The sequence below is a fragment of the Syngnathoides biaculeatus genome, chromosome 1, assembly GCF_019802595.1.
Source record: "Syngnathoides biaculeatus isolate LvHL_M chromosome 1, ASM1980259v1, whole genome shotgun sequence".
NCBI lineage: Eukaryota > Metazoa > Chordata > Actinopteri > Syngnathiformes > Syngnathidae > Syngnathoides > Syngnathoides biaculeatus.
Window position 1 is genome coordinate 8,009,898 of NC_084640.1, and position 14,208 is coordinate 8,024,105.

A 14,208-nucleotide genomic window follows, 5' to 3' on the forward strand; every position below is an offset into this window, starting at 1 on the left:
CTCTCGTGTTGCTTTTCCCTTGCATATTTGCAGCTTTGGTTTTCAAATAAATGACTATCATTTGGATCATCGCATACATTGCAGCCGTACGTGAATGTGATTAACTTTAACGATCGCAAAAATAACTACTACTCAGACCTTCAGAAATGAGCGTTGCTAAAAATGAAATAATACACCCTCTATAGCACAAGTCAAGTACTGTACATTTGTCAACTTGTCAGCTGCAATACTGCTTAGACCTCGAGAGAGCAGTGTATGCTCTCTTTCTGTTGTGCCCTGAACATGCAGACAATCACAGGGTTAAACATCCGTCCATTTCTCAAGCCGCTTATCCTCACAAGCGTCGAAGGAGTGCAACACAGCTCGAAGTTGTTGATCTATGATTATAATAGCATATGAAATAATATTAGCATATATGGACTTGATTCCGTGTAGACTTCTCTAGTTGGATGTGATATCTCTCACTATACTCATTTGCATATTGCAGTGATTTCCAACCTTTATAGAGCCAAGGCACATATTTTACAATTGAAAAATCCCACGGCACACCAACAACAGTAAATTTCACCAAAAATTGATCGATTAATTACTGTATGTACTTCCTGACATCGAATAGAAGAGGATTTTTTTGTTCTGTCTGTCATTGTGCCTCACAGGTATAAATAGGTAAATAAAGATAAATTATTTCTTGGAATTAATGTTTTTTTTTTTACCAATTACATAAAATGGGATAACATCCCACGGCACACCTGACGAGCGCTCATGGCATACTAATGTACCCTGGCACACTGGGAATCTCTGGCATAATGTATGCATAATTGCATTTTATACAAGTTAGCTGTATCCATATATAGCTATGTGTGTTAATATTGGTTGTTGTGTGATCACCACATTTTTCTAATGTCAATGTGGTGCGGTTTGGAGTGTTTAGGTTTGCTGCATGCGCCACATGCATGGATCCTCACACTAATTGAGTCTATTCTGGCGGCTGGGTGACGACGTGCTTCTTTTCACAAAGGAAAACGCAAGCGGTGACATCTCTGTGGGCACACGCATACGCTTCGGAGCTCATAGTGGCCTTTGTATATCCCGTCCCAAGCCACATAAGATACTCGACAAAGAAGCAAGTGTTTGACTGGAGAGACGTCAGGTTTATTTGTCACGATCTTAAAGCCTCGTTTTATGTACTGTACTTGGCAATCTTTTTACTCATTCACTCAACAGCGGGGTTTTTATTTGGACTGGAGTCCCATTTTCACAAAGGTTGTTGTTGCATCACTTTTGAGTGGCGATAACCACAGTTTTTGAATAGAAGATACAGATAAGGGGGTGTCAATCTCAACTTGTTGCGTCATTTATGAAATACCAACACGTTGAAACTCCTTCAAATTTAGGCACCTCAAGCTTGATCAAAGTACTGTGTATATATACACACACACATGGTAAAAACAGAGCAAAAAGCCAATTTTCTCCATTTGGATGAGAAACGGGTGTTTTTGGGGCAAACTAAGACACTACTACTGCTGATTACTAAAGAATGGAAAAAGTTGGGAGGGGGGACGTATAGGTTTAAAGAACAGAAGTTTTTCTTCTGGTAGGGTTGGTGTACGGCTGTCACAACAGAATAGATGATTCCATCAATAACTTGGATAAAAATTTCTTTTGCATGTTTGTGAAAGTTTTATTTATGTAAGACTGAACTTTTTTCCCCCAACAAAAAATATGATAATTGAGTTATTACTGGTTTGTATTTCTCCTTCCTCAACTTTTTTTTTTTTTTGGGGGGGGGGGGTGGTTGGGTGGAGAGGGGAGGGAGGCTCAGACAATCCGCGTCCGTGGAGAATTCACAGCTGCTTGTTGTCATGGAGGAGCAAAGATGGCGTTTCTGGCCTACAGCCTGGGCAAGCGAGAAATAAACCAATATTTCACCATTCGGAACGCCAAGTTGATATCCCTCGCGCTCGTCGTTGTACTGGTCATCTGCCACACGGCTTTGCGCTATTTCGGGGGTAAGTGGCCGAGCCGTCGTTTGGGAATAGGAACACCTGCTACATGCTAATGCTAACTAACGCTGGACTGCGGATGGGTGTGTTTTTCCGTTCCGTTACGCTCGCTCCAGTGTGAAGGAGTTTTTAAAAGAGACAAAAACGATGCCGAGCAGACTGGCAACAAGGCCGGCCGAATAACGTTATTTGTCGGAACGGTTTTGGGCTGGTGCTAAAGAAACCGTTTGGCTAGTCGCTCCCGCCGCGTTGGGGTAACGGTGTTTACATATGCTCTTGGCAGCATGCGTCAAATGGCAATCCGATTCAACGTTTATCCCGTGTCCCGCTCAAGGTCCATGTTCTTACGTGTTAATTTGTTCTTGCTAGAAAGACAATTCAGCGTACTTATACAACCGCTAGGTCTTCCAAGGAGCACTTACTTAACGATTGTCACATTTCGACACTAGTGTAACCACGATTACGCGCGATAGAACAACTACACGTTTTCGTAAGACAAACCTGCACGCCACTAGTACTGCTAGGTAAGAAGTGCAGCTATTTACATTGTACACTAGTAGTGTGTCAACTAGTGCAGCTTTTCATAACTAGAAACGTACAGTTAGTTGTCCGGCTAATATGGCAAAGTTGTCCTTGATCATAGGACACACACCATACAAATGTTTTTACTAGTTGCATGTAATTGGGTACTAGTAGAGCCCCACTTGCATATGTAAAGTTTGAGCATTTAGTTGATGTCCTAAATCCATAATGTATATGCTTTGTACTCAGTAGTCGGAGAATTAATTCAGCCTATTAGTAAAATGTCACTCAAGCAGAATGACTTTCTAGTAACAGAAATCAAAATTGTAAAACAAAAACTTTGTCGAGTATTCTAAGTGTAAATAAACCGCATTAAAGTGGGGAATACGCGGACGCCCAGGTTGCACTCAACTGACCGATACGTCATCAAAATGTGAACCCTGTCACAATACTATGACAAAATAGATGCACAAATGCGCAATGTGACATTGTGATTTGTGTGCATGCGTGTCACTGCATGGACATATTTTGGGTACGTAACAAGTGACTTTTTTTTTTTAATTTGATTTATGTTTTTTTAGCTGACAGTCTGAACGTTGCCTATGTTTCAGAAATAAGACAAGAAAATGTCATAAAATCGTGTCCATCAACGCCAAAAAAGACGAGTGAATGAAATTATGTCATTGTTGATAAACAAATGACTGCTAGTTTCTTGGCATACAGTAATCCTTTATTTCCGGCAGTGCTCCGTAGATTGTGATCGTTTCAGTCAGCCTGATGGAAATGAGACTGAGCCATTGATGGTGTTGCGGTACACACGCCTGACTTTGGTGTCGGTAGCATGGGATCAATTCCCGCTCAGTGATGGTGTCGATATGTGCTCTGCGACAGACTAGCGACCAGTTCAGGGTGTAGCCCGCCATTCGCCCGATGTTAGCTGCAACCCTTGTCAGGATGAGCAGCTCTGAAAATGGCTGGAAACAGTGGTTAGAGAAAGCAGAGCGTTGTTTTGTGCCTGGTATTTACCAGTAACTTCTCTGTGCTTTGCCCCCAAGGCGGTGATTCGTGCGATTGGCTCCTGTCCAGCGGACGTTACTTAGGGGAGAATGTTTGGCAGCCTTATGGCTGCATGATGCACAATTACAAAAACACGTGAGTCGCGCAAATTGCGCTTTTTATGTGCATGCAAGGAAAATATCCAAGAACAGCGCGATTGCTGCGTGCCACGCATGGGCTGACAATGCTTTTCTTTGTGCGACAGTGAAGCCAAAACCTGCCTTTCCGAAAAGCGAGTGGCCTTTGTCGGAGATTCCCGAATCCGGCAGCTGTTTTACTCCTTCATTAAACTCATAGAGCCTGGCCGAAGAGAAGATGGGAAGAAGGTATTCTTGAGCGACATCATTTGAACACAATTTAAGTTTTTATCATGGTGATAGATAGATAGATAGATAGATAGATAGATAGATAGATAGATAGATAGATAGATAGATAGATAGATAGATAGATAGATAGATAGATAGATAGATAGATAGACAGACAGACAGATAGACAGATAGACAGATAGACAGATAGATAGATATAGATAGATAGATAGATAGACAGACAGACAGACAGACAGACGTCAACTAGTATCACAGAATGGTCCGGGTTCCAATGTTGAGATTTAGAAAATAAAAATATATACTCACAGAGCTTTCAAACTCATTTTTGTTGCAGGCTAGATTGTAGTAATAGTTTCCTTCAGAGGTCTAGTAGGATTATGAAATAATACAAAACTTTATTTGGCTCGTCATCATATTGTAAATATTCAACAAATTGTGAAAGATAATAATTCCTCCACCGATGTGGATTTGGGTTGTGGGGGCGGCAGTTTAGCAGGGTTTGTGCAGACGGGGTCCTCAAGTGTTCCCAGGCCAGTCCAGGGTGTGCCCCCCACACCCATATGTGTAATTGTAAGCGACTCTCACTCCCGTGCGCTGCTTATTTAGATTTTGAAGTTTCGGTGTTATTCGTTTTAGAGGTGCAAAACTGCTTATTTGAGGATTCTGTTGCAAAATAATTGGTTCCATTTTGCGTCAATAGCCTGAGGACAGCTTCTGTGGTTGTGCAATTCCACTCCGAGTATGTAATGTATATCAGATATCAGCTGAAAAGTCACACAACGTTCCACACAAGAATCTCTTTGTGTTTCCATGTCTTGCGGAAGCATGCGGACATCACTTTTGAAGAAAAGAGCGCTTCTCTTTATGTGGTGAGCTGTTTTTGTGCGTTGGTTTTTATACCAGCTGTGCCATCATCTGACAAGGACGGATAAACATCCGCATTTCTTTGTGTTTAGGAATTCCTGTGGTATCCAGAGGCGAATAATTCAATGAAGGAGCGTTTGGTATCATGGACACGTGTAAGTCAGGGTGTTCCGCCGTTGTAGAAAGTCATTCAGCCTCGGCGTTTTGAAATGCTTTTCAATGTGTTTGTTGCTTTCCAGGAAGGCTCCGCAAGGCCCGATGTTGTCATCCTCGGGGCTGCAACGGTATGCTCTTGAAAGCGGAGCATTTCAAAACAAGGCAGCGCTCGAGTCAGTCTTTATCCTCTCTGTGTCTCCGCTTACCACAGTGGTCCATCAAACTGCACGGCGGCAGCAGTGAGACTTTACAGCAGTACAAAGTCAATGTGACCACCATGGCCCCGCACCTGGAGAGGCTGGCCCAGTACGGAGAAGTCTACTGGGTCCTTCAAGGTCAGCTTCTCATACAAGACGAGCCTTAAAGTACGACTGCCGGCTTGTACCGTCGCCGCGGTGATGAATTTCCCATCGCCGTGTGACTGCCATAGTCATAGCAAATGGCATCTATTGCTAATGTAATACTCAAAATGAAATGCGATCCAATCACAATTCATTCACAAAGATAATTCTCAATTTTAATTGACTTTGTTAGAGAAGTAAACATTTAACTGTCTTTATTGTTTTGGTTGTAGTTTTGGTTGTTTCTATGTGCAAAAGTCAATTACTCCACGTCGCCATCACGCCCATCATATCTGAATACAATTGTGAGTTTATTTTTAGGATTCTCACGTGTCTTTTAACATAGAACTGTAAATATTTCTGACAGCTAATTAAGTTATTAAAAGAAAATGTCGACCACATGGGAGAGATGAGACAACACGTAATGCGACAAATTTGCTTTTTCACAATTGTACTATCTCATACTACTGCAATAAAATCTTTTATTCCGATACCACCCCAAAATCCTGATCGTGTAAAGCCTAATAAAAATATTGATGAATCACAGATTTGTGCAAAATTCAAGCACAAATGTGTGCATATACAGTCAGTGGATGCGGCCCATTTGCGTGTGAATGCTTTCCAGTGTGTAGCTAAGCACTATAGAAAATATATGAATGATTATATTAGATGTATTTTATACCTTCCAGAGCCAGTCAACGAGGAGGTGTTGAGAAAGGACAGGAAGGTGATCACCAACCAATTACTGGAGCTCTACAACGAAGCCGCGGTAGACGCACTTAATGGCAGCAAGCGCAACAGCAGGTCGCAGGTCAAGCTGCTGGCCGCCTCTCGCCAAGCGGCACTGGGGACCATCAACCAGTCAGACGATGGACTGCACATACCTGAAGGCGCCAGAAATATTGTAAGTTCATTCAGCTGTGAAAAAGAAAGATGTGTGTTCTTGTATAGATTCGTTATTTGATTCCATGATAACGGATAGGAGGGGTTTTCAGGTTACCATGGCACCAACATATTCAATCTAGAAGCTACCATTTGTGCTCTGTCTTTGCCTTACATACTATTTCTTTGTTTTTATGACAACTAGGGTATTTATAATTATGACTTAACGACTGTGCCGGCACGTTAGATCAGCTGGTAAAGCGTTGGCCTCACAGTTCTGAGGTCCCGGGTTCAATTCCGGACCCGCCTGTGTGGAGTTTGCATGTTCTCTCCGTGCCTGCTTAGGTTTCCTCCGGGCACTGCAGTTTTCTCCCACATCCCAAAACTATGCAACATTAATTGGACACTCTAAATTGCCCCTAGGTGTGATTGTGAGTGTGACTGTTTGTCTCGATGTGTCCTGCAATTGGCTGGCAACCAGTTCAGGGTGTACCCCGCCCTCCTGCCCCTCGATACCAGGGTTAGGCTCCAGCACTCCCCACGACCCCCGTGAGGATAAGCGGCAAAGAAAATGGATGGATGGAGTTAACAACTGCTATTCCATTAGTGTAGGTTAGTGATATGAGAAATTTCTCACGTAGGAACGGAATTTTGTAGTGAATTGAAGCCTCCCTCTGCTAATATTTCTGCATGCACTGTGAATAAAACTTCTCCAAACCTGTGCAAAAATTCAAATGCCGTGTTTTTTTTTACGTCAAAACAAGACCATAATGCGTTTTCCCATGAGTTCAGGAGATTTGGTTATTGTCTGGTGAAACCAAGTTGAAAAAAGTATTTTGTATCTATGTTGGGCAATTTTTCTTTTTAAAATCCCAAGATCCTCGCATTTGAACAGGGGTGTGTAGACTTTTTGGATCTACTTTGCACTCGGCAAACTCGTTAAAAAAAATAAGGCCAGTTAAAACATGCACAATGGAGTCCTTTGTAGGGAGATTCTTGCACTGAAAAACATTTGCGCCACACCACATTTGGGAAGTTTTTATTTTGGCTCGGTTGGGGCCAAAACGAGCTGATTGTAACAGTAAATATGAATTTTAAAACTTCTGGTTCTGCATCAAAATGTGTTTCCTTATGCTTGCGTTGTTTTTTTTCTGGGTACTCCATATTCCTACCAACTTTGTAAAAACATCCTCTTGAACGTGAACAGAATGCCATTTTTTTTTTTTTTTTTTTTTTAAATTCTAGGGCGCCATGGTACTGATGAACGCCGTGTGCAACAAGTTCCAGAGGTACATTGACGGTTCCTGCTGTCAGACGGCCCCTCCGCCCAACCTCCTCCAGAATCTCGCCGCGTGCTTCTTTGCGGGCTCCGCCCTCGTCCTCCTGTGCTTCCACGTCCTCGGCAACAACCGGCACCACTGGGCCGCGCCGCCGGATGCGGAGAGCCTCGAAGAGAAGAAGCCCACGAGCGCGGTGGCCCCACTCGGCCTCAAGGCGCCGTTCCAGGCCACGTGCAGGATGGGCGTCATCATGGCGTACTTTTACCTTTGTGATCGGGCCGACTTGTTCATGAAGGAGCAGAAGTTCTACACGCACTTAACGTTCTTCATCCCGCTCGTCTACATATTTGTGTTGGGGGTGTTCTACAGTGAAAACAGCAAAGAGGTAGGCAATGAGGGGAATTTTTCAAAAATGACAAGACTTAAGTTGAAGTTCTTTGTGCACAGACCCGATTACTGAATCGAGAGCAAACGGATGAGTGGAAGGGCTGGATGCAGCTCGTCATCCTCATCTATCACATATCCGGAGCCAGCGCCGTGAGTCCCGCACGCACCTCATAAAAATCACGTCACGTCATTTCAATAACTGAATAGTGACGCTTGTGCCTTTCAGTGCATTCCTGTGTACATGCACGTGCGGGTGCTGGTGGCCGCCTACCTTTTCCAGACTGGCTATGGGCACTTTTCCTTTTTTTGGCTCAAAGGAGACTTTGGACTGTATCGAGTGTGCCAGGTAGAGACGACACAGGCTGGCAGTAATCATCACAGTAATCCAAAGTGATTTTTCACATTTGACACTGTATTTTTACATGCGCCTTCTCCTGCAGGTGCTTTTTCGTCTGAACTTCCTGGTGTTGGTGTTGTGTGTGGTGATGGACAGGCCCTACCAGTTCTATTACTTTGTCCCCCTGGTTACTTTCTGGTTCGTCATCATCTACGGCACGTTGGCCGTGTGGCCTCAGATCCTGCAGAAAAGGGCCACCGGTAAGGGGCTCGGTGTTCGGAGACCTTTGACTATGTCGCCTTTTATGCCTACTGTGGTCTTGTGTCACGTGCAGCCAGTGGCATGTGGTATCTGGGTGTCGTGCTCAAGTTTCTGGCGCTTCTGGGGTTCATCTGCATCTTGGCTCACTCACAGGTGAGCAACTTGTCAACTCGCTTTGAAATATAAAATCAAAAAAATGTTGACGCAAATTAGATCCACAAAATGGGGCTTTTTACTAAAGTAGTACTGCTGTCGGTAACCAAAAATTTCAATATTGTACCCCCAAAAAAATTTTTTTCTCAAATTTGCAGGCTCTTCATAAATAAGTTCTATGATCCTGTAGGCGTCACATTGTCATTGCATTTTTGGCTTCTCTTTAACCCACTCAAATCGTTGTTAATTTTTGGTTGACCTCCTCCATGACAAAATATTTGTTCAGCATCAGTTACTTGTCTAGTTTTTACTGATATTTCCACAACAAGTTTGGGACTCTTAGTTTACTCTCATTGAGTTGAATGAAAACGTGTTTCTCCCTGGGAACGTTCACCACCATTCAGTGTTTTTGCCGTTTGTGGATAATGGCTCTCACTGTGGTTTGCTGGAGTACCAAATCTTTTGCTTTATAGCCTTTTGCATGCTAGGGGGTCTGAATTACTTCCTTTCCCGTTTGTTTCTGAGTTTCTTTAGATCTTGCCTCAATGTCTAGCTTTTGAGGATCTTTTGGTAGACTTCGCTTTGCCAGGCAGGTCTCTTTAATTGATTTCTTGATTGAGAACCAGTGTCGCAGTATCAGGCCTAGAAAAATTGAACTCAAGTAAGATAAACCACAAATCGAATTTAGTGGCATAGCATGTAACAAAGTTCTGAACCTGTGAGTGGCACTAAATTGGAACGCTTTTTTGAGCATCACGAAAAAGGTTTGATGATTATTTGGAGTATTTTGCCAAAGCTTTTGTCTTTGTGTCGCCAGGATTTCTTTGACAGCGTCTTCTCCTTTTGGCCCTTCTCCAAGCTTTTTGAAATGAACGGGAGCATCTACGAGTGGGGTTTCCGATTCAAGCTGGACAGATTTGTAAGTTTCCGTCACGACACGCTTTCGGGTCTGCCGCGGCACCCCGGGCTTGTTCGGATGCTCTGCGTTGCAGGTGGTGATCCACGGGATGCTGTTCGCCTTCGTCTACCTGGTGCTGCAAAAGCGCCAGGTGCTGTCCGAGGGCAGAGGGGAAGCGCTGTTCTCCACTTGGATCTCCAACCTGCTCCTCTTCCTCTCAGTCGTCACCTTCCTTGTAAGTCAGTTCTATTTGGTTTCTGCTTGTAGCCAAGTATGGTGACCGAAACCTTTCTCAGCTTGGTGCTTCTGAAAACTTCCATTGCGATAATACTAAACATATTTACATGTATGTCTTTGACAATGTCATTCAAAACAAACAAACAAAAAAGCATAAATAACATCTAAGATATTATAATTTGACAGGAACCCTTTGATTGGATCTGGATCGACTGAGCAGGTGTGCCTAATGATTTGGCCATTTACTTTTTTTTTTTTTTTTTTTAATTCTTGTAAATCACAATCCACTGTTCAAAGTTCTTCAAAATAACATGGAAATGAGCAACATTGCTAAATGTATATTTATAATTGGTTAGAATATCTTTTAAAAAAACGTTTTTTTCAGTACCTGTAGTTAATTTAAGAAGTGAGTCGCGTATAATATTGCAACCACAGAAACAGAAATATTGCATGATTTTATTTTTATAATTTTGATTATAGCTTGACATGGAACAAACCCTCAAATTCACCATGTTAGGAAATAATTAAAAAATATTTTCAATATACAAAGTGGGTTTGATTTTTCAAAAGTGAACTTCTAAAATCCAAATTTTCTCCAATATTCTAATTAATTGGTATTGGTATAAATTAACTCTGACCCAAATAAACCTCCTTTTAGTTCTTGTTTACGCAGATTACTTATGTAGACAAACTACGACCAGAAACTATCCCAAGTCATTTTTTCATCTCGGCGCTGAACAACAACAACAATGAAAACGTCACGTCAAACACGGCATTGTTGTTGCCTTCTATCATTCCAGACGTATTCCGTGTGGGCCGGCAGCTGCAAAAACAAAACCGAGTGCAACGAGATGCATCCGTACGTCTCGGTGCTGCAGGTGAATTCATCGGCGCTCTCTTTTGTCTCACGTCCAACTTCAATAAAAAAAAAAAAAAAAAGAAAAGAAAAGCGTTGCTCTCACACACGCAATTTGCAGATCATGGCCTTCATTCTAATCCGGAACATTCCCGGCTACGCCCGCTCCGTCTACAGCTCTTTCTTTGCCTGGTTTGGGAAGATCTCTTTGGAGGTGAGACACTCTGGAATTGCTCCAACAGATTGTACGAATAATGTGAATATAAGGTGTGATGTAATATACGGAAAGTAAAATGGGATTTGGGGGAAAAAAAGAATAGTAATAATGAAAATAGGACAACACTACAATGGTTTTAAAATGTCTACACGTCCCTGTTCAAATGTCAGCTTGTGCGAAAGGTCATGCAGTTTTTCAGTACTTTTGAAAAGTTGGATGTGTGCGTTCAAAAGTTGAGAAGGTAAAATTAAGTTTAGCTGTAAATGCTTTCAGAGCATTTTAGATTGATCTTAACATAGCACCGAAAGCTGAATATCTTGAACTTTTTGTACGTGATTGAAAAACATAAGCACCACCTCTCCGCCCAGCTGTGTATTCGTCATCCTACTGCATGCTGCTGACCACCGAAGTTACAAGATTTTACCTGATAACATCCAGCGCTTCATGCATAGTAGTCAGAGCCCCAAAATCCAAGATGGCTGCCCAAAAAAGTTAAAAATTAAACTTGGATAGAAGTATGGCTATTGTGGACATTTTGGTCCTAATGGCACGTCTGTTGCAGTTCTTGAGGTATTGTGTTCATACCTTTGAAGGTCTAATCACATTTTATTTGACCTGTATGAAAGAAGATTCCAGAAGTTGATAGCACGTGTGAGGCAGTTATGGAACAATCCCACCTGCTTTTAGTACTCAAGTGTACGCAATATCTATAATTACTTTGAACCTACATTTATACATACAAAAAAATATATACAGTGATGCTTCAGTTCTCGACCACAATCCCTTCCAGAAAACGGTTCGAGAAGTGATTTGTTTGAAAACCGAATCGATGTTTCCCATTACAATGAATGGAAAAAGAAATAATGCGTTCCAAGCATAAAAAAATTTTTTTTTAGCTTTTCCTGATAATAAACTGCATAGCAGAAATACATGTATAGTTTAAATACTTTATAGAATAAAATAATTTAAGAAATATATTTCTTTTTTGCTTAAGATATATGCTCTAGTAGTAGTATCTGTATCTGTAGCGACTTGGCCCCCAGCCTTGTAAACTTTTGTGCAGAATAACTTTAAACAAGCAACTTGCCTTGTTTGGAGCCAAGATTGGTGGTTAATTCCGTCGTATGAAGAGCTACGTGACCTGTTTGCGCCACATTTCAGACTCAGTTCATTAAATGTACATAAAATATTTTAGATATATAAATATTAGGTATTTTTAAATTTTAATTCACGTAAGCAAGTCAGATTCAGAATTTAAAGCACAAATAATAGCAACAATTTGTGGCCTATGGTATTTTTAGAACATACCTCGCGGGCGCCTTATATGGTCCTCGCGGGCTTCCTTTCGGCTGCGGGCACCGCTTTGGTGACCCCTGACAAGAACAACATGCGTCGTAGGTGGGTCAGCGGCTTGCGCCGTGCCCATTGTGTTATTTCCGTGTTTTTTCGGTGGCGGAGGGAATTCACAACAAAGCGTGTCGTGGGTCAGCTGGTCTGGCCGAGCGCAATATTTTATTTCCGGGTTTTGGCGGGGGCGTTTCAATACCGATTTTCGTTCGAAAACAGAAGCAAAAAAAATCTCAAAATTTTCATTCGAAAACAGGGACGTTCGAGAACCGAGGTTTTACTGTACTTTCAAAGTTATGGCTCTGCTGAGTATACAAAAGTACCCAGATGCTGAATTTCAAGACATGTACTTGATATCAAAATGTCCCCGATACCCAAATTTATAGTCCGCTTGGTTACATTTATGAGGGTAACAATCAATGCAATGAATTGTAGACTGAGAATTCAGCAAACGTGTAGGAAATTGACTAAATGCTCAAGCTGGTTAGCCATACACCTCTCCATTCCACTGTCACGTAGAGGCTGCGTTTTTGCCCTCTTCCCCCTCTTGTCCCCCCCCCAGCTGTTCATATGCCAGTACCACATCTGGCTGGCTGCAGACACCAAAGGAATCTTGATCCTGATCCCGGGCATCCCGTCGCTCAACGTCCTTGTCAGCACATTCATCTTCGTGTGCGTCGCCCACGAGATCTCCCTCATCACCAACGACCTGGCCCAGGTGGTCATCCCCAAGGACACGGTGGCGCTCCTCAAGAGGCTGGGGGCCGTGGCGGTCCTGGCCCTGCTAACCCAGCTCTGGGCCGGACGCCGTCAGAGCACGCCCGGGACCCGAGTTCTCACCTGAAACTTTTTAAGCGTGGTACGACGACGTGACTTTCAATGAACACTTTCTGACTGCTCTGATAAGTCGCACACTGAAGAACAATGGCCAAAAAAAAAAAAAAAAATCCTCTTCAAAGGAAAACTGTTTTACACATTTACGCTGCAAGGGGGAACGTACAAAAAAAAAAGAAGAAGAAAAAGCCCCATTTCGGAACTTCCCGTCTCGATTTCTACTCTCCGTCCACATCGACCACACCACAGTGTACAGTATAGTATTTAATAGTACAACAACCAAAATACGGACCAACTAACTCTTCCGATCAAAATTCGGGACGACCCCTTTGATGATGATAATATTTTTAGTGAGTAAATCCTGTGCTAAAAAGTACTGTACTGTGGTCACCTGCTGTAGCTCTGAAATTCTATGTGATATGTACAGTATTTAATTATTTAAAATGAAGCTTATATTTTATACTCTTGTACTTTTTTTGCGCGGCCACCAAGTGAAGAACATATTCCATCCGATTTGATGATGCGTTGTTTTTAATTTTGTTCCAATCTGCCTCATTGAGCTGTGGTAGAACACGCACTGGTTGGCTCGATTTGACTCCCATTCGACACGCAGCTTTTCTTCACCGACTTCATCTAAGTAGCCACCAAAATGCACTGACTGGGCTGGAAAGACTGAATTGTTCATATTTTTATTATTTGTCACCTGCCCACTCCTACGCAGGGTTCAGCACTTTTAATTAACGACCCTTCATCGCTGAGGACGAGTTCACGTGCAGCTAATTTTCTGCACCGAAGCAGATTTTCACGACGAAAATCTCGTTTTTTTTTTGGCACGATAAAGAATGTGTGATGCGCACACTTTACTGCAAATAATTTTGGAAGTTGCATTTTGTATTTGCATTTGAGGCACAAATGATTTGAGTGTCAACCTCCAATAATTGTCGTGCCTGCCCTCACTCACCTCATCGCCGACTCCACGATGATCGGAGCAACGTTTGTTTAACGGCGGTACTTTTTGCTCTCTGGCCTTAATGGTTTGAATTTTGGTCGTGTAAAAGCAACAACTATTTATACTCTTTGAAATATGTTACACATTTTTTTTTGTGGTGTTAAAATGTGAAATGTATCCATATTTATAAATGCCTTTTATTCTTCTGTACAGAACTGATGACAATAATGTCATAAAATGTGCAGTTTTGGCTTCTGTCTGAAATCTTGTTTGTAATCGGGCAAAAAGAAATGCACAAAAAT

The 14,208-nt window shown here is 42.2% G+C and overlaps 1 protein-coding gene across 4 annotated transcripts; it reads left to right on the top strand.

Moving 5' to 3' along the window:
* The first annotated feature begins 1,815 nt into the window (after positions 1-1,815).
* Positions 1,816-14,158, top strand: casd1 (CAS1 domain containing 1). Of its 4 annotated transcripts, none has more exons than XM_061813367.1 (18): positions 1,816-2,009; positions 3,581-3,677; positions 3,787-3,907; positions 4,732-4,776; positions 4,864-4,926; positions 5,011-5,055; positions 5,139-5,262; positions 5,958-6,172; positions 7,396-7,815; positions 7,878-7,967; positions 8,044-8,163; positions 8,258-8,414; positions 8,489-8,568; positions 9,386-9,487; positions 9,561-9,701; positions 10,504-10,581; positions 10,681-10,773; positions 12,686-14,158. In XM_061813367.1, the coding sequence occupies exons 1-18, from the start codon at positions 1,877-1,879 to the stop codon at positions 12,965-12,967; spliced, it is 2,406 nt and encodes an 801-aa protein (XP_061669351.1). In that variant the 5' UTR covers positions 1,816-1,876; the 3' UTR covers positions 12,968-14,158. The 4 variants fall into 4 exon arrangements, with proteins under 4 accessions (XP_061669351.1, XP_061669352.1, XP_061669354.1 ...); XM_061813368.1 differs by lacking the exon at positions 1,816-2,009 and adding an exon at positions 2,084-2,337; XM_061813370.1 differs by lacking the exon at positions 1,816-2,009 and adding an exon at positions 2,399-2,527.
* The last annotated feature ends 50 nt before the right edge of the window (positions 14,159-14,208 follow it).